The 19,430-nt window shown below is 40.5% G+C and overlaps 2 protein-coding genes across 3 annotated transcripts in view; one reads left to right on the forward strand and one right to left on the reverse strand.

The window, feature by feature from the left end:
* Window positions 1–918, forward strand: part of LOC126406587 (serine/threonine-protein kinase VRK1-like) — a 38,396-nt gene extending 37,478 nt beyond the window's left edge. Inside the window, exon 14 of one of the 2 annotated variants that reach the window (XR_007571722.1) lies at window positions 99–224. Coding sequence is in view for 1 of the 2 variants with exons in the window: in XM_050070949.1 (XP_049926906.1) it covers window positions 99–602 (504 nt within the window). In the remaining variant the exon portion in view is untranslated. Of the gene's footprint in view, window positions 1–98 lie in introns of both variants that reach the window. The other variant, XM_050070949.1, reaches the window with a different exon arrangement.
* Window positions 919–1,515: 597 nt separating this feature from the next.
* fancl (FA complementation group L) overlaps window positions 1,516–19,430 on the reverse strand; it is a 43,287-nt gene continuing 25,372 nt past the window's right edge. Inside the window, exons 8-14 of the mRNA XM_050070960.1 lie at window positions 12,782–12,932; window positions 12,501–12,584; window positions 9,310–9,355; window positions 6,813–6,894; window positions 5,915–6,031; window positions 2,074–2,145; window positions 1,516–1,651 (exon numbers count right to left, since the gene is read on the reverse strand). Of these exons, the coding sequence (XP_049926917.1) occupies window positions 1,616–1,651; window positions 2,074–2,145; window positions 5,915–6,031; window positions 6,813–6,894; window positions 9,310–9,355; window positions 12,501–12,584; window positions 12,782–12,932 (588 nt within the window). The 3' untranslated portion in view covers window positions 1,516–1,615. The remainder of the gene's footprint in view (window positions 1,652–2,073; window positions 2,146–5,914; window positions 6,032–6,812; window positions 6,895–9,309; window positions 9,356–12,500; window positions 12,585–12,781; window positions 12,933–19,430) is intronic.

Genomic DNA, 19,430 nt, shown 5'->3' on the forward strand with positions numbered 1-19,430 from the left:
ATTCAGTTGCCAATCAATCGTTCACATACAGTAGAAAAAAATTGTTCAGGTTCCTGCCAGTTGTAAAAGAGCAAACACTTGAATTACCTCTTCAACAGAAAACTAAATCCAAATGGAGCGGCAGAAAATCAGATGACCCCAGCGTGACCCCAGAGAGACGGGAACGACGACTCCACTCACAAAGGAGAAATCACATATTGACAAACTGTGATGCCAAGGAGCAAGAATACATGGGCTACAGAGAGAGATGGGATGAAAGGCTGCTACCTCCCTGTGAGTCTGCCAACCAGGGGTGGACGGGTCGAAGGCTGGAGGACTGTGGCTCTCCTCCAATTCACCAGAATCACCTCTGGACTCGTCAGCCCCACAGAGTGCTTCACCACAGAACATGTCACAGCCATGGACACTGTTGCCACAGCGACCTCTGTTGCGAACACAGACACTGCTTTGGTGATTGGGAAGGGTCTGCTGCCAGGGGTCCGGAACAGGAAGCTGCTCCCACACAGAAGAACGGACTCTTTTCCTGGTTTGTCTTTCTGGGCGTCTTCCTTTTCCTGGGTGCTGCTCTCGGTGTTTGCCAAAGTGCATATAAACCTTTATGAACGAGGGACACTTTTAGGCTGATGATAGCGATGCACTGATAGTAAAACACCGATGTTTAACAATTAGGCCAGTTGCTGATACTAGTGGGTTTTTTTTTTTGATGTTGTTGTTGTTGTTGTTGATATTACGTATTGAGTACCCTCAAATTTTTGCAGGCTTCTTTTGGGATTGTTACAGCCTGAAATTGCAAAGTTGCACAGAATTCAGGGGGTCTGGCTGAATTTGTGTTCGCTATATCCTGGAGGGACTGTTTATCTCCTCCTCTTTGTGCCAGGGAAACAAAGCAATCTTCATTAAAAAAAGGTCTTGAACTTATTCAGCCTTTTATTACACAACCTTTGAATGAGCACAAATTCATGAAATATCTTAAAACATAGTATCTTTATCTCTTTTATATTGTGAAAACATCAACGCATTTCTGCATCCAACAACTGTATTTATTCAAGTATCTTGCCAAAAACAAAATTTCACAAGACTGCATTTGAACACATTATAATAATGTTATAATTTACCTTTGCCAAATGTTCATTTTTACTGAATAGAGCTTGAACACATCACAGTGTTACTTAGTGCAGTTCCGTCCCCCGGCTGCTAAGAGCTAACGTTAACTAGCTCTCATCCTGCTGATTTAAACATGGACTTATTGTACACACTGTAGCATTATTAGGGAAACAGGATGCTTCACTGACACATCGGTAGTGAGTTTATTGCGTCCTTTGGTCCCAAAGGCATCCCAGGGAAAGTCTCTGTTCATCTCAAACTCAGGACGATGTTAGTCTCGAGCCCTGCTTTTTAGCCTGCGCAAAATTCATGTGACACAACAGTAAGACTTTGGCCACTGCCATCGGTTTAAGTCATTTTATTTGCTCGTAGGTCGGTGGCAGTCTGTGTGGCCAGTATCAGCAATTGCAGACGTTTGGCTGATAGAGGGGTGCATCCCTTGAGTTGCAGCACTATCTTCCAAGCTGTTTCACAAAGTTGAGACGGTGCTGACAGGAACACAACGTCCTTCTCAGGACTTCTGGGCCGCCATTTTCACAGTAATAGGCTGCAACAGAAAGAGAATCCTCAGTTTATGCAGCTTATTTAATGTTCATCATAGTTAAATGTGGTATGGAAGATCGCTTTGTTTAAAAAATTGAAGTGGCTCTTATTTCTGACTGGACAGGACATGAAGGACTCCCAAACGCACTCCAAACCCTATGCACAAATAAAACTGTCTTTGAATCAATGGCATGCTGTATTCACAGATATCACATACTTTACTTACTCCTTTATCACACAAGGGGTAGTGTCAGTGAATGCAGCACATTGTCATGAACACACTCAGCCTCCTCTCAGCACAGAGAAGGTTACATGATGTATAGAGCCTTGCTAATTAAGATTGCTGAATGTCTATTGACTCTGCAGCGAAGGCCTTTATGAAGCACTGAAGGCAGCTGTCAGTCACACTGTGAGATGCACACGTACCTTGCTGCAGTAAGGACACTCTCCAAAAACAATGTTGAAGCTCTGCCTGCTGGAAGGGAGCGCTCGCAGCCACTGAAGGAAGGGAAGGACGGAGAGGAAGAAAAGACCACTTCATCAAATCATTACCTTGGATCTGATGTGTCAGTGTCAAGTGACGAGAACGCTTGTTTCAATATACACTCATTAATGCACACTTTAAGGGTATATTCAAGATTATCTGACAAGTTGAAGCATTTTGAGGGCTTTTATGTGGAACTTTAGAATGTCCTCCTGCCACTTTTTCCAGGCTTTAAAAAGAGATGTCAATCTGCTTAGTCTCGTTGAATACAGACGGTGTATAAACAAAGTAATTCCTGCTCAGGCAGATGGAACTCATTTCCTGTGTCGTGAAGCAGCACCAGTCCACCTTAACAATCCCTCTCTTTACCTCTGAGTGCCGAGCAGAAAGCCCTGTGTGTGCTGTGACTCTCACTCCACTGTCAGTATCAGAGCTAATAGTGCAGTCCACAGAACACTAAAAAAACGTTCATCCCCAACCTGAAAAGGACCGATGTCTTTTCTTTTCCCAACAGCTCGGCTCTTAACGGCTGCATTCAAACATCGGTGACCTGGCTCACTTCAACATTACACCAGCGACATTGATTTCTTTATTTATCTGTGACAACCAGATAAATGGGCTGGTAATGACATGAGATTCATGTGGTTGTCTCCAGGCGCAACTTAAAAGCTGTTCTTTGAACGTAACATGATAAAGCCACACTCAAATCGGTATTGAGCGTGAGTTGCACATGAAAAGACTCTATTTTATATAATTTATATATTTATATATATTTCTACTATTTAGCACAAACCAGTTCAGGTCATGTCCGCTCATTGAGTAAAAGATTATTCAAATTGTCTTTGGGTTTTCACAGACTACAACCACTTTCCTGCTGGACAAAAAAGCCACTAACACCTACAAACATCTGGCTTCGGTCTACAATGGGAAAGGTTACAATCAGCATTCAATCCAAGATCAAATGACTGCAGTAATCACAGGCATTTATCGGCTCCAGCTCCGATTAGCTCCAATGGTGGTGATGGAAATACGACACCTGGGTGGACACCCTAATTTTCGCCTCCAAAAATGATGTCCATCTCTGTCAAAGCAGTGCTTGTACATGGTTCCAAATTAGTCGGCACAGAGTTTGAAAGAGAGGCTGAATATGTAACATATAAAAAAGAAGTTTCCACCATTATCACTGGCCTCTATGCTGCTTTCTACTGTTTACTTACCTCGTCTATCGGCGCATTAATGATGTCGATGCGACACACCATATCTATTATTTTCACAGTCCTAGTATGTCACATATTTCCAGCATTTTTAAAAACCTGTGTGTAGGCGCTAATTTTTGTCGAAAACAGGGTAAAGAATAAAAAACAATAATAATAACAGCTATTCTAACGCTGCCATCTGTGAAGATATTTAGAATCTCCTCTGACCAGACAGCACCGCACAATGACTATATGACTATATTTGAAATTTGAAACCATTTTTTTGATGGAAGTATGTATAAAAAGTCTTCTTTTTGAAAATAACTACTCGTAACTTGCTAAAAGAGTCTGAGAAGTCCGGGGCTGTTCATAAACATTCAGGACGCCACAGTTTATTCCACAATACTGAAGCTTCTCCTCTTTCTGGAACCACTGCAGACTTTGTAATAACTTCCCTTTTTACTATGCTTGTTGTTGCCGTGGCTAACAGTATGACATCAATATGTCAACAAGCTTAAATATCGCAAGAATAACTATGAATTTCTTATATTAAAAAATATACTGGTATTATCATGAACAAGATGATATGTCACACCCCTAATTTGTAATAGTTTAACAGTCCTCTGTGGAGGGGCTTTGTCAACTCTGCTGTCTGCCTTTGCTGCTTTCATATATTCATTTTCTCTTGTGACTTCCCCAACTAAATGGAAGTGCAATATTAAATCACTGGAATACCCCTTTAACTTATTCTTTAGCATCTCCATTATCCGTAAAGTTATTTTACCATGCTGAACTGAAGCCCTCAAAGTGACACCTCTGTCTACTGGTTTCATGACTTCAGTTTTTCAGAAATATGGAAGCCCACTGATGAGGAAAAGGAAATCTGTAAATGCTCCCCACAGAGCCCTGTGTATGTCTGTGATGTTTTTAATCACAGAGTGAGGACATTTTGGCAGGTCCTCATTTTTTTACAGGCCTCTTTGAGGGTTAAGACTTGTTTTTAAAGGTCTAGTGTTTAAGACTTACGGAGATTTAGTGGAATCTAACAGTAAGGACTAGTTGAGACTTCTAGTTAGAACTCATTGTTCAGGAGGGTTTTACCGGGAGCTGAATTAACCTCAGAGGTCTCTTCCTCTCCTAAACAAACAGACCAGATGATTTAAGCTGGTAAAAACACCAGATAAAGCAGTTTCACGTTACAAATCAGTGTTTCTTCTTTACTCTTTGGCACGTCGCAGACTGTCCATTTGCCCGGCAACTGCTAATGTGTGCTCACCTCATTTTTCATCCAGACACTTAGCAGACTTTCATCTTGAGCCAGATTATGCACAGAAGTATGGACCAGGTGACTTTCACATTATGAGAAACAGTGGTTTTCACACACTCTCGTCACGGAGGGGCAGCTAACTACAGTGGTCAATGCGAATGGCCATGAATGGAGCCGATGTTTAGCTGGTCTGTTCTGTGCTACTGTGGAGACACAGCAATGCAACATGGGAATCTCTGTAGATGAGGACACACTCCCTATGGAGATGAACGTCTCATTCTAAAGTAAGGAAAACACAAATTCTTATTTTCAGGCAATAATAAACTAAAGAAATCATGCATATTATATTACATTATACTGAGCAAAAAAATGTTGCGGTGTGGACGTCTTTCACAGTTCCAGAGGAAGACAACAGGATTCCGCCGAGAGTCTGATCTCCAACCGCCTGACACAGGTTACACACAGAGCTGAAGGACCGTCTCCAGAGTGTTAGCACAAGCTAATTAGCAGCAGCAGCTAACATCCAACACCAAGCTTTTAAAAGGCTCGACTCTGTTGTTAAACTTACTAATAACCCAAGCTATGTGATGCTAGAGCTATCAATTATATGTATTGTTACCTCTGTGTGTGTGTGTGTGTGTGTGTGTGTGTGTGTGTGTGTGTGACACACGGACGCTTGTTTGTCTGAGTTAAGTGTTAATGTGTGAGGTGAATCAGTAGCTCAGTGCTATTCCACTTGGTAGCTGTAAGCTAGTCTATCGTGGCTCAGTGAGATGGCGCCTGGGTGTGTTTATAAAAATGCACTGTGACGATATAAACATTTCATACACCAGATGTAATGAGAACCTGCCAATGTGCATTCAACCCGTTTATATGAGTCAGCTGTTACTGTTTGTCTTTGTTACTGATACACCAGAGAATTACACAGTAACATCATTTCTCTCTCTCTTACTGTTAACTACAATTTAATACTGATTAAAAAAAAAAAAATCTCCCTCCCTCTTTTTCACAGACTAATGTCAGCAGGTATGGAAGAGTCACAACTGATCTTTGTTTGTAGTGATGTCAGTTTGATTTGTTTGGTCAGAGCTATGGAATATTAAATCAGCCATATTTCCTCACTAAGTCTACGCCTTACTTACCCTCAGGTGTTCATAAAATACAGATTATGCATTTCTTTTTAAAATACAAAAATGTGAAATTATTGGTAATCAGTATCGCTTGAAAAAAATCCAGATCAGTGCATCCCTAGATATGGGTCCAAGGATGCGTGGGTGTGTGTGTGTGTGTGTGTGTGTGTGTGTGTGTGTCTCTCCATACCTCATACAGACAGGCCTGGTGGAAGGGTTGGCCACAGCGAGGGTCATTACACACCTGATCAGGGATCGCAGCTTCAAGACGGTAGGAGTAACATATCCCACACTCAACGCTGAAGCTCTACACACACAATGAAATAAATATTCAGCATGCTTTCTCACGTACTCCATGGCTACAGATGCTTAAGATTTGGGCATGTCCGCTGTAACCACTTAGTGTAAAACAACTAGTCTAGTTAAAACTCCAGTGCTGACATCACCCTGTAACACCCCGAGCTTTGCCTCTCTCTCTGCAGTCCCACCGTCACACACTTTTCTCTCTGCTCTCGTTTGCATTTTGGCATAATGAGAAGCTCCTGTTTTTCTGGAGCTATCCATTAAGAGAGAGGATGGCAGGTAAAAAAAAAAAAAAAAAAAAAAAAATCAACATCTGGTCAACTCAACTTTTTTGCACTCCTCTGAATGTTAATGAAGCCGAGGCATTAATCACCGCGGCGACAGCGGATAAACACGACGCCCTTTTAACCCATCCGCGGAGAGGGGAGGGGAAAGAACGAGTTTTAAAAAAAGAGAGATAAATGGTTTTGCGTGATTAAAGCGATTTGATAGTGCAGAGAATTCTGCCATCTTTGTTATTCTAATGATCTTTTCTGTAAACAACCCAATTAAAGGAGAATTTGTGCCCACCTCATGGAAAAAAACAAAACACAGAGAGAAAGAGAAATATGGAAATAAACAGAAAAATAGGCAATAGCGTATGTCCGCCCCCTTATAACTTGAAGCTCAAACAGACGCACAAACGGGAGTATGCATGCATGGATGTAAACACACAGAGCTCCTTGAGGTAATCGTGATGGGAATGGACATGTTTGAAATGGAAAGGGGGCAACTGTGTCACATACAGATTTTTCGTGGGTGGCAGGTGACGGGAATTCGATCTCCAAAACATCCCGGAGGTTGTGCAAGACGCTGGAGTCCAGGTTCCTGCCAGCAGACCACAGACAGCTCCTTCACACACTAATTAACCACATGCAAATGAGCCTGCAAAGACACTGGGGGATGATTAGGAGACTTTCACCATTGGTGTAAAAAAAAAAAAAAAAAAGAGGAAAAAAGCACAAGCATTGCTTCAAACTGAACAGCGGTGGAGGGAGATTTTCCTCAGACGTGTCATGCAGAGAGGCAAATGTTAAAACCTGTGGTGAAATTAAAAATATGGACTTTACTTGAAAAATTAGTCTTTTTTTCATCAGAGTGATAATCAGAGTCGTAGAACTGGTATGCATGGTTTATAATGTTGGGGGAAAAAAACAGGACTGGGCGATATGTTCAAAGTCAACAAATCCATAGAAAAGACAAAAAAGAACCAGGGATGTGTCTACTACCAAGTACAGTGTGTGTACTGAAGCCTGATGTATCCTATTCCTCTGTGCCATTGATGTGCATTGTTTAAAACTATTGAAAACACATCAGTGAGCCACACTGTTGCACTGGCTGACATGTTCCTTCATTACCATGAACACAAACTGTAGTTTTGTTTTTTTGACTGAATCCTACCCTCAGGCAGACCCAAATACTACAACACCAAATGTGGATTAATCTGCATCAGAAAATAGTCCCCAACAAATGTACTTTATCTTATGTCTAATTAAAAAACTACAGTGAGCAGAAATTACTGAACCTTTTTTAGAAATGAATCTACATATTTGTAACTTGTTTTTACAGCAGCATTTATCCATGTTTTTGGCAACTTAGGGACATTCACTTTAAGTTGTGTTTTTGGCAACCTGATGCATGAAGGCCCAATGTTCACTCTCCTTTCACCTCTGTTTTGGTCTCCACCAATGCCTGAGGAAAAAATATCTGTCTCTGTAGCTGCCTAATGCTCTACCATCTGGTTGCTAACTTGTCTGCAGGTAGCATACACTGGGTTTATCAAAGCTATTAATTGAAAACAGCTGCTGCTGAAGGCCGGTTTATAGTTGTACACAGGCTCAACGCAGAGCCTACACATAGCCTATGCAGGTAGCCTACACCATTGTGAGCATTTATACTTGTTCGGTGGTGTGCCTGTGTTGCTCTTTAATTTCACCGCCACAATGTAAGTTGGCGATGGGGTTTCTATGCCACTGTGTTGAGTTTCCTTGATTCAACTAACACATCTACGACACACCTAAAACATGGCTTGATAGCAACACTATTAAACCAAAGAGCAAAATTCAGCTCCATTATCTCACAAGGATCACAGACAAAACAGTGAAGCATGCTAGCATTATTAGCACAAGTCTAAGGCATTTTACATACCTTAAATTAGGCTAGTGGCTCTCACATGTCATGATATCAAAAAGCAGCATTTAACTAATGTAACGTCACAAAATTCAACTCAGAACAGTTGTCTTGTACTAGACTCATTTTCCTCACAAATACAACATGCTATTGTTATTAGCAAAAGCCTTTGACATTTTACATCGCATAAATTAGCCTAGCAGCTAGCGGTCTTTCCTCGACTCATATGAAGCCAGGATAAATCACACAAGACTTCAAATACTATTCTGAGGGGGCTTTATTGTCCTCACAATTTATTGTTTCTTATTTGTGAAATAAAAGAAAATCAAAGCTTCGTTTTCACTGAGGGAAATGGTTTTCAGTGTACAAAAATAAACGGGAGGTCTGTGCCGCCATGACGTGTAGTTACATGTCTGGGAAGGTACATGACAGGCTATGGCGTAGGCTTCTACGTAGGGTACACGTCTTCACAGAGCCTACAATGTAGGTATGGCATTGAGTTGATGCAGATGTATACACCACGCCACAACAGAAGGGTTACTGTCTGAGAAACAAAAAGGAATGAGCTGAACGGTGAAACACTCCGTAGAACTGAGAAAAGCAGTAGTCTGGTGAAAATTATCTGTGGGGTCATCGATACAAAGGACCCCTTTCACATTACATGTAGCCATCTGGCACATTGTTAATATGAAAATATAGATTTGTGCAGCTTTAATGTTGTGCATCTCTAACAGGAAACAATGGTCTTGGGGCTGAGAGCCACACAGAGGGTAAGACATTTAGAAAGTATTCAGAAAAGAAATATATTGCTGGCTTTGATCTTTTCATGTGATTTGTTGACAGTAATGGAAAATCCCATGAAACAATGAAAATTATGTATAGTGATATATATAATCCATTAAACTATTCATATGTGTAAAACCTTAAATAAGTCATTTTTTAAATTTACAGCTTAAAGACATTGAGACAACAGGAAATATTATCATTCACTAAAAATTAATAACATCAAAAATCATCAGGATATGATTGCTGAGAGTTCAAATTTTTATATTGTTTTATATTAACTTAAGATCCAAAACCCAAATAGGAGCTTGCTGATGCAGAGAACCTTACCACAAGTGCATATTGGCGTTCAGCTTATTCCTCAGCGGAGTCACCACTGCAACAACATAAGAAAGGGAATTATTTGGCTTGGATGTAAACTGTGCCGCTAATAAAAGCCTTCAATTTGATTTCAAGCACCTGCAGATACATTATTATTGTATATAAGCCCTGAGAAAATTAGACTGTCTTAAAAAAAACATACTCTGCATACCCTCAAACGCCGTCTCTTATTTGACAACAGCCCCGTTCACCACAGACAGCGGCGTCACCACTGTCAGATATGAACCATCATTGCTTCCTCTGTTCCACAGGGGAGCTTTGTCTCCGTGCAGCACTCATCACTTTCACTATTTGTTATTCCTACATGCAAAAAGCAATATTTCTGCGCGACCCCTCGTATTTGAGGGTCGCCGCCTGCCTCCCGTCTTGGTGGCTGAAGTGTGTATGTGTTTAATATCTTTTGAGTTGCATTGCTAGGCAACAGGCTAGGAGTTGCATGACCTTGGGTTTACAGAAACAATGGCCGACAATTGACGGGGACTTAAATAGAAAGCTGAAGCCGAAGCTTGCAGGCTGGCTCCGGTGTCCGCGGAGAGAATGAAAACTTACCGCTCTGGAAGCAAGTCTTCTGACATGACAACAGACAACAGGCGACACAACCAGCCTGGCTGAAGTCCAGACATGTAGAGATCACTGAAAAAGCAGTGCTATTCCTTTTTTCATTCACGCCTGATGGCTTCTCACTGATCTGATCTGAATAATGGTGAGCACAGGCTGAATTTGTTCTTTATTGCCTGGGCTGATCCTCGGCTGGCAGATTATCCTGTGAAAACAGGCATCTGATTGCAGTGATATGGGCCTTATGAACACGCTCAGGACACTGTCATTCCCATTAGTGATGAAGCAATTAATCATTTTATTGATTGGTCCAACATTTTAATTAACTGTTTACCTAATCTAAGAAAACATTTCAAACATGCATGTTCTAGTTTCTCAAATGTGAGGATTTGCTGCTTCTTGCATTTCTCTTTGACCAATATAAATGGAATATTTTGGGGGTTTATTTGGATAAATCAAGTATAAAGACGTAATTTTGTGCTCTGGGAAATATAGTGGGGCATTTTCAGTATGTTCTGACATTTTAAAGACTACAAAATGAATCAATGAAATGATCAAAGTAGGGATGTCAGTTTCACTTAATTTTGCTTTCAATAGCCCGACACCTGTTAACTGGTGAAATTTTTAGGAAAAGCAAAATGACATGAAATACAATCTTAGTCTGGCCTTCCACTGACTCAGTGAGCTTTAGCGTCACATTTCAAAGTGCTATCCATTTAGAGGTGGTGACATTTTAATTTTGTGGTGCTATTTATTTTATTTTCTGTTGGCTTTGCTGACAAACAGCCAGCTAGCTGCGTTAAAATGCAGAAACATAGTTCCCACTACCCACCCTCCAGTCTCCACTGGTTCCTTGGTCGCACTGCACTGTGAACTACCTGAGACAGGAGAGAGCTAGCTAGCGGTGCCACTCATTCTGGTGGAAGGATGCGCTGCTGAGTAAACATGGTGGCCACCCTCCGGTCTCCCCCCCGCTAGCCCTGGTGAGTAAGCAGCTTCATTTTGAGTTGCACCACTAGCCGTACTAACACTACCAACAGTGCTAATAGAACTAACAGTGCTAACAATGCTAAAGGGGGTTTGCAGCTCAAAATTGAGCCACTTACTCACCGGTTTAACCTGGGGGGAGAGCAGAGGGTGGGCACAATGTTTCCACACCAACGTTGTTGTCAGGACAATATCACTAGGGGTAATCGCTGAATAAGCGGTGCAGCTAGCTAGCTCCCACCAGACCCAGGTGATGCACAGTGCAGTAAACTGAAGAGTAGCAAATTCACCTATAGACCGACATGTGTAACTGGTCAAAACTATTCTTGGCGGTTGACCAATTAACGGTTAACCGTTAATCCCTAAATAACATTATCAATCAATTAGGTTAAATAACCAGAGTTTCACAGTGCGACTACATGCTCAGTCACGGCAAAATTTCTGATCTAAAGCAATTATTTTTCAGTCATTGGAACTGCGGCAATCTGTACAGATCCACTGGCGATATTGCATCATGTTAAATTTCAGTGGACTTAAACATGTTCATTTGCCCAGTTTAGCAACAACAAACTGTCTTGATACCAAGGGCATCATTTCCACGGGGGAAGGGATGAATATACCCCCCCATCGCTTTTGAAATCCCAATTTTGTCCCCCCACTTTTACTGTTTCAGTTTGATTTTCTAACTAAAATCTCACTGTCTGAGGCTGATAAAAATCCAGATAAAGAAACGTTCATCGAAGTCGTCTTTGAGTGCTGCAAATGCTATTATGAAGCTTTATGAGAAGTGCTTGCTGGCTTTGACTCTCAGGCCACATAGATGCTGTCCTAACCTTGTTAAGGCTCTATATACATATATATACGTATATATACAAACACACACACACATCACAGCATACATTTTTTGATTTACATTTCTATTCATAATAAAAGAAATGTAGAACTGAAAATTTATCAAAGCTATGGACATTATTATCAAAGGACAGTGGCCCTGAGACAAGAACAGATGGCTAGCTTGTTTATTTCACTCTTTTTTATTTTTGTGCTTAGAGATGTAAATACAGTGAGAGCCTCCATCGATGAAATAAATCTAATTTTCAGTGTTGATAAGATGGAAATTTAGGCCCCATATTCTTTTATTCTTTTGTTAGATTTCTGGAAAGCACAAAGACCAACATCATTTTAATGTGTCATGTACTCTGTGAAAATAAATGTTTCTGATTGAGAGACATCATGTCATATTAGATGTGTTGCATGACCCACAAGTGCTAACTACTGTACAACACCGAGCTGCCATTTCATAACATGGTGGATGAATCACTTTCTGGTGTTACCAGTCACTTGCTTACTGTCAGTCTGTCAGTTAGGTTGAAGTTTCATTGGTGACTTTGGTGACTATCATGTCAGTGTGTCACCTCAACAACAACTGGTTGTAGGAGGAATAACAAACTGTATTCTAATGAGGCGAGGAATTCACATGCTATAATACAGTGTGTTAGTTTTGGGTGTGTAATAGTGCAGATACACTTCTGATGCTCTTGCACAGCCTAAAAACACACTTTCATGTGTTGCCACGTCTCTAGGGTCCTACCCACCGTGCTCGGCTCCCAGCAGGCAGCACTCTGGCAGCATCTTAGGGTGTCTGGGATCCAGCTCCACTTTGATGGATACGTTGTTTCCTGCACACACATAGATAGGGATATGAAATTTACTTTTTCATTACATGGTTTGATTAGTGATTCTATATGTGTGATATCTAAATATATATGTATATGATGCATGATCAACATCAACCTGTAAAGTATATTATACTAGGTCATACAAATCAACTGTCCGACTTGTCTTTAACTGTGCTGAAATCAATGTTATACAGTACCGATAGCGATCCGCCTCATGGTGTCAGAACGGCTGGGTTTCTCTGGCTCCAGAATCCAGGTCTTACTGTCAATCTCGTCTAGGACGTCCCAGAACTCGGTCAGGGACTCCAAAACCAGCAGGAACTGACTGTGGAGCTGCTCCAGAGTACTCTAACAAACCAGACCACAACAAGCACAGGAGTCACTTACAAAACCACAGAATCAAGAGGTGCTCCAACCACAGTGAAGCTTCTGTTACTGAACAAAATGTGTCCAAACTACAAATGTAATTTCCATCACTGTAAGCTAGTAGAAGTTCTGTTCCAAACTTTATATTCATTTTCAAATAGATTTAGAGATAAAGGTGTGTATTAACATGTTCTTTCTTTCTAAAAGTTGATGAGAAAAAATATTTTAATTTCTTGTCAGTGACTGAGGTACGGAGCTGGAGCAAGAAGTTGATTAGCTTAGCTCAGCACTGGACTGAGAGCAGGGTGCAACATCGAGCCTGGCTCTGTCCAAAGTTGAAAACATTTCCTATCACCATATCTTAGGCTCACTAACTTAACCTCATGTTTCTTGTTTGATTAATCTGAAACTAACGGATATAAATCTTCTCAACTCACTCTCTGAGAAAAAAATAAATAATGCTTGTGGCTCTGTAAGGCTGTGCTTTTAGTTAAATAAGAATGTTAGCATGATAACATGCTCACAATTACAATGATAACTTCTTGATTCTAAGCAGGCATTATGTTTACCATGCTGAAACTTAGGGGATTCAGAAGTCAGCAGGATTGATCCTCTGGGAACCATTGATGTCCCGAACAAATTTCATGGCATCCCTCTTATATTTGTTGAAATATTTCAGCCTGGGCCAACATGGTGAACCAACCAACCACCACCTGTCATTGCCATCCCTAGAGTCTGCTAATTCTGCTAGCATGGCTACAAATGCCAAACAGTCTCTGGTTCAAGCTTCTCAAATGGGAGTTTTTGCTGCTTTTCCTTGTTTGACTGATGGTAAAATTAATGTCTTTAGGTTGCTGACCTTTATTTAGACAAAGTTAAATACACCAATCAGCCACAATGTTAAAACCACATGTGACAGGTGAAGTGAAAATATACTGATCATCTCATTACAATGCAATATTCTGCTGGGAAACCTTGGGTCCTGGCATTCATGCGGAAGCCATTAGACACACACCACCCACCAAAACACCGCTGCAGACCAAGTACCCCCTCTTGTGTCAATGACACTCCCAAATGGCAGTGCCCCAGCAGGACAATGTGCTAATTCACATTGCAAAAACTGCTCAGGTATAACCCGAGGTACATGACCAAAAGCTGGAGGCGTTTACCTGGCCTCAAATTTCACCGATCCCGATTTGATCGAGCATTTGTAGGACCTGCTGGAACAATTCCGATCCATCGAGGTCCCATCTTGCAATCCACAAAAACTAAAAAAAAAATCTGCAGCCAAGGCACTTGTGCCAGACACCACAGCACACCCCCAGTGGTACAGTGTCCATGTCTCGACAGGTAAGAGCCAAGTCCGATCATGGTGGGACCTCCTGGGGGCACCAGCATGTCCGGCAGATGCTCGATCAGATGGGGATCTGGGGAATTCGGAGGCCAGGTTGATGTCTTGAGGTTATTTCTGAACAGTTTTTACTGCTATATCGTCCTGCCGGGGGGTCAGCTTCATCAGGGAGTGCCATTGCAATGGGGGTTTGTGTGTGTGTGTGTGTGTGTGTGTGTGTGTCCTGGGTCTACAGTGGTGTTTGGATGGGTGGTGGTGGGTCAAGTGGCACCAAGGATTACCAGCAAATATTGCTGTGTACCAAGATGATCAATGTTATTCACGTCACTTGTCAGCAGTTTAAATGTCCCGCTGACTGGTGAACGTCTACAATATGTGCGCTCTAGAAAACCATACATTTTTCCTTTTTTTATGCACCAAACTATTAATCGATTAACCACAAGACATAACCACCAAATTAATGATAATGAAAGTAATCATTTCCTGCAGAACTACAATGAAGGTTAAATTAAGCTAACTGAAGTACAGATTGCCTCCCAGCATGGAAACATAAACTGTGATGAATGACAGAAGGGCAAAGAATCCTTTTATTTCATTATTAGATTACGATTACAGTGAAATATCACAGTGTGAAGCAAAACATTTTTGTTTTTGATAAGGTAACTGGAGTGAACTATAAGTGCAGACAGCTATTGACCAGTTGGTAAAAACTGTGACAACTTAAGGCACACACACTCATACTCACACACACACACATATAGAAGAGAAAGGGACGCTGATAGAGGTGTCGGAGACCAATACAGATGGAATGAGAGGGAAAAAATTAGGGGGAAAAATGAACCAAAAATTATGGGTCATTGTGCCAGCACAGTGCACACAATTAAGCATCGTCCAGGTGCTGAGAGCCTCGGCAATTACAGCCCAATTAATGCCAGTGGCATGATTACGGTTACAGCTCAGGATAACTACGCTAGGCCCAGTTCAGAAAGGGAAAAAAAAAAGGAAGAAGAGCTGGTAATTGAATTCTTGCTGTATCTGTGAGAAGAACATGAGTGAGAGCGGAAGGCTGTAAGGAAGTATGAAAGACACTGAATCTGAGCTGAGATTTGCTCCTTGGCCATCTCAATCAGTCCTCTTTATCTATTTATGCTATCTCTGAATGACCTCAATTTAGCTCTTAAAAGCAGGCAGGCTGGAAGAATTCACTCCTCTTACATGGATTCCTTTAAACTTTGTAAAGGAATTAAGAATTATTCATTCATTTTTGTAGAAAATATTGCTACTGCTCTCAGCCACTCTCACGTTTTTAAATCACAACACAGTCTGGAATTTCATAATGAAACACATGGTTGTCTTATATATATTTTTTTGTATTATAGTACGATATGTCGACACGATATGTCGCTTTATTCTCCATACATGACATGAAGGCAGCTAAGAACAAACACAATCATGTAAAGTGATTATTAATTAGGTCTTAACAGTTTGTCAGTGAATGCTCCCTGAACTGTAGTAAAGCCTGTTGGTTTGCATTAATGAACAGATCACAGGCTAAAAAAAGGGCTGCTGATCTGAAAATTATTAGTATCTGACATGGCTTATGGTTTTATTTAAAGAATTCTTAATTGTATTAACTATATGCTGACAGTGTGATGAATTAATATTAGAAAAATTGTATATGTTATACATATACAATATATACAAATATGTATATTTGTATATGTTTTTATGAACCACCACTTATGAACCACTGTCTCACTATCAAGTTAGACGTATAGACAGAAAAAGGGAACTTTAAAGGTTTGATCTCTGAATTTGTGTATCATTATATGTATTAGTAAACTTACCTATGACTTACATTATAGTATAGTAGTAGTATTTTTTTATGAAGTGGCTAACAATTATAATATTAATTACACAGCATTTACAGCCCCCTACAATATGGGATATATGTAATATATCGCCTATGTGTTTGGAAAGGGAACTGGTTTTGTACTCAAGCTGCTCTTCAATTCTATTTCTTTTTTCCTCTTGCTTTGCTGTTTGTTATGATCAAATTTGTGTCTTTTTCTACTGAGCCCTTAAAAAAGATGTCTGTTTAAGTATATTTATTTTTACTAAATGTCAAAAACCTACTTCCTCCACTCAAAACACTGTATACTCTTGACATAGTTTGGGACTAGATCCCAAACTATTTTGTTGTTACAGCTTCTGTTGTGTTTCATACTACTAATAATACTTTGAAAACCATTGGCTTCAGCTGAACTCATAGACAGTATATGAAGACGGACAACATGACAGCTCCCCACAAGAGAACCTGAAACATCTTGATGGCCCCCCGGTGATTAGCTGCAGTCAAGGTCATAAAGCCTGCCCTCTCCATGTTAACGGATGGGACTTGGGCCAAACTAAAAACTCAAACTTCACATCAAATTCATTTTTGCAAGGATGGTTTGTGTTATTTAAGGTCTTTTTTTATCATGCTGCTGTATGTTCAAGTGTTCGTTCTTCTGATAAATTTGGTTTTAATTTGCTACATGATTGATGACTGTGTTAGCCAGTTGGTGGGCTCGCATTCAGTGGTGCTGCTCACAATTGGTCAGATGGGTGTATGAGTGGGAAACTTGATACCGCGGAGATCACTACTGTGCAGACTCTGGCTCCCAATGATGATACCAGAGCAAGATGGCAGCAGCAGCGGGATATTTTAGCTTCACTTCTGTACCGAAAGGGTAAGTGGAGATGGGTCGTCCAATTTAATATACAATCTATGGTTGAACTACATTTACAAATTGCTACAAATGTCTGTAGCAATTTGTAGCAAAAGGTTTAGCATTTTAGACACATGAACAGAAGGACCTAGGTACACCCTCCTCTATCACCTGAGCCACAGCCTTCTGGCAAACCACCCAGAAAGATACCATTTCACAGCACCTCTTTGCTCGCTTGTGAGTTGATCAGTTTTTTATTTTTTATTGTTTTGTTTTTGTTTTGTTCTTCGGGACAGTGTAGAAATGGCGATATGAGAGAGGGGTATGACATGCAAAAAAGCTACCCAGGCTGACCTTAAACCTGGGGTTGTTGCGGTTGTATGACATGCTAACCACTCGGCTACACAGACATTTCTGTTGTTACTTTTTTTTTTTTTTTTTTTTTTTTTTTTTACATTTATAGACAGAACAATTAATCATAAAATAAATCAGATTCACTAACTGATCAATAAAGAAAACCATACATTATAGGTGCACTGCTGGCAGTTTCACAGCTTCAGTATCAGCCAGCACTTTCAGAAACACTCAGTGGTCAAATATATGGAGTTTTATACAATCATCGGCCACTTTATTAAGTTACACCAGTTCAACTGCTCGTTAACGCAAACATAAAATCAGTCAATGACGTGACAGCAACTCAATGCATTGAGGCATGTAAACACGGTCAAAGCGAACTGCTGAAGTTCAATCTCAGCATCAGAATGGGGAAGGAAAGTGCTTTAAATGACTTTGAACGTGGCATTGTTGGTGCAAGAAGAGCTGGTTCGAGTATTTCAGAAACTGCTGATCTACTGGGATTTTCATCACCATCTCTAGGGTTTACAGAGAATGGTCCACAAAAAGAGAAAATACCCAGTGAACAGCAGTTCCCTGGGTGAAAATGCCTAGTTGATGGCACCTAAGAACAGGAAACTGAGACTACAATTGGCACGAGCTCTCCAAAATTGGACAGTAAGACAAGAAAAACATTGCCTGGTATCTCTCCCTCGACATTCAGGTCAAGTCAAGTCAGTTTTCTTTATATAGCTCCAGGTCACAACAAAAGTTATCTGATGACACTTTTCAGAGCAGCAGGTCAAGACAACACTCTCAGATTGTAGGGTCAGAATATGGCGTAAACAACATGAAAGCATGAATCCATCCTGCCTTTTATCAGTGGTTCAAGCTGCTGGTGATGTAATGGTTTGGGGGATATTTCCTTGGCACACTTTGGGCCCCTTAGTACCAACCGATCATCATTTAAATGCCACAGCCCACCTGAGTATTGTTGCTGACCGTGTCCATCCCTTTATGACCACAGTGTGTCCCTTCTACTAATGGCTGCTTCCAGTAGGATAATGCTCCATGTCACAAGGCTCAAATCATCTCAAACTGGTTTCCTGAATACTACAATGAGTTTACTGTGCTCAAAATAGCCTCAACAGACACCAGAGGCCACAGGATGACATTTCGGATTTTGGGTATTAAAGAAAAATGTTTCCTAACTGTATTTGGAAAAAGCAGAAAAGCATTTTATCTTAGGATAGAAATTCAGCTTTTACAGAACCATCCTAACTTAGGGATTTCCATGTTAGGAACAGCATAGAACCTGTAATAAATTCAAAATACCTGCCAAATATGGCAGCAGCACTGTTGTTAGGTCTGTATGGTAATGGCAATGAAGATAAGGCACAACATAAGCACCGACTGAAAGGCTACTCAAAGCATATGATGATGCTTTAAATTTCCTGGACCATGTAGTAAAAGGCTTTACATAGAATGCACGGATTAATTTTGAATTCGATCAACGTGCTGCGCCCAGCTTTGGAGAGGCCTACATGTGTGTACATTCTTAACATAGATACAGACATGACAGGACAAGTGCTGACTTAAGAATGGAATTTAGAGTTATAGTTAGGATTTCTTAAGTTAATGTGAGATAGGAAGTCTGAGATCAGATAGGACACAGCCATAAGTTAAGGAATTGCCTCTGTAATAGAACGTAGGCTTCAGTGGTATTATGGTATTACAGTATACCGGGGTACTTGGAAATCCCACCGATACGATTTTCAATACTGTCAAAAATACAGGTGCTTCTCTTTAGATGAAGGGATTATTTTGACCAAACCAGAGCTGGTGATTGTTGGAACAGCTGACTTTTGTTTTGTCAAATTTATAAATGAAGTTTGTTTTAAAATTACTTAATGGGGCAATCAATCTAACATTAGTCTTAGTTCAGTGAAAGAGAAACCTGAATTCATAAGGTGTACGGTTGTATTTTTCTGTTTAATAAAAAAAAATGAGTGTAAGACTATTTACTTTCTTACCAGTTTTTTGGTATATATTTGATATATACTATTCCTTTATTACACTGTTGTG

Source organism: Epinephelus moara, chromosome 19 (assembly GCF_006386435.1).
Source record: "Epinephelus moara isolate mb chromosome 19, YSFRI_EMoa_1.0, whole genome shotgun sequence".
Taxonomy (NCBI): Eukaryota; Metazoa; Chordata; class Actinopteri; order Perciformes; family Serranidae; genus Epinephelus; species Epinephelus moara.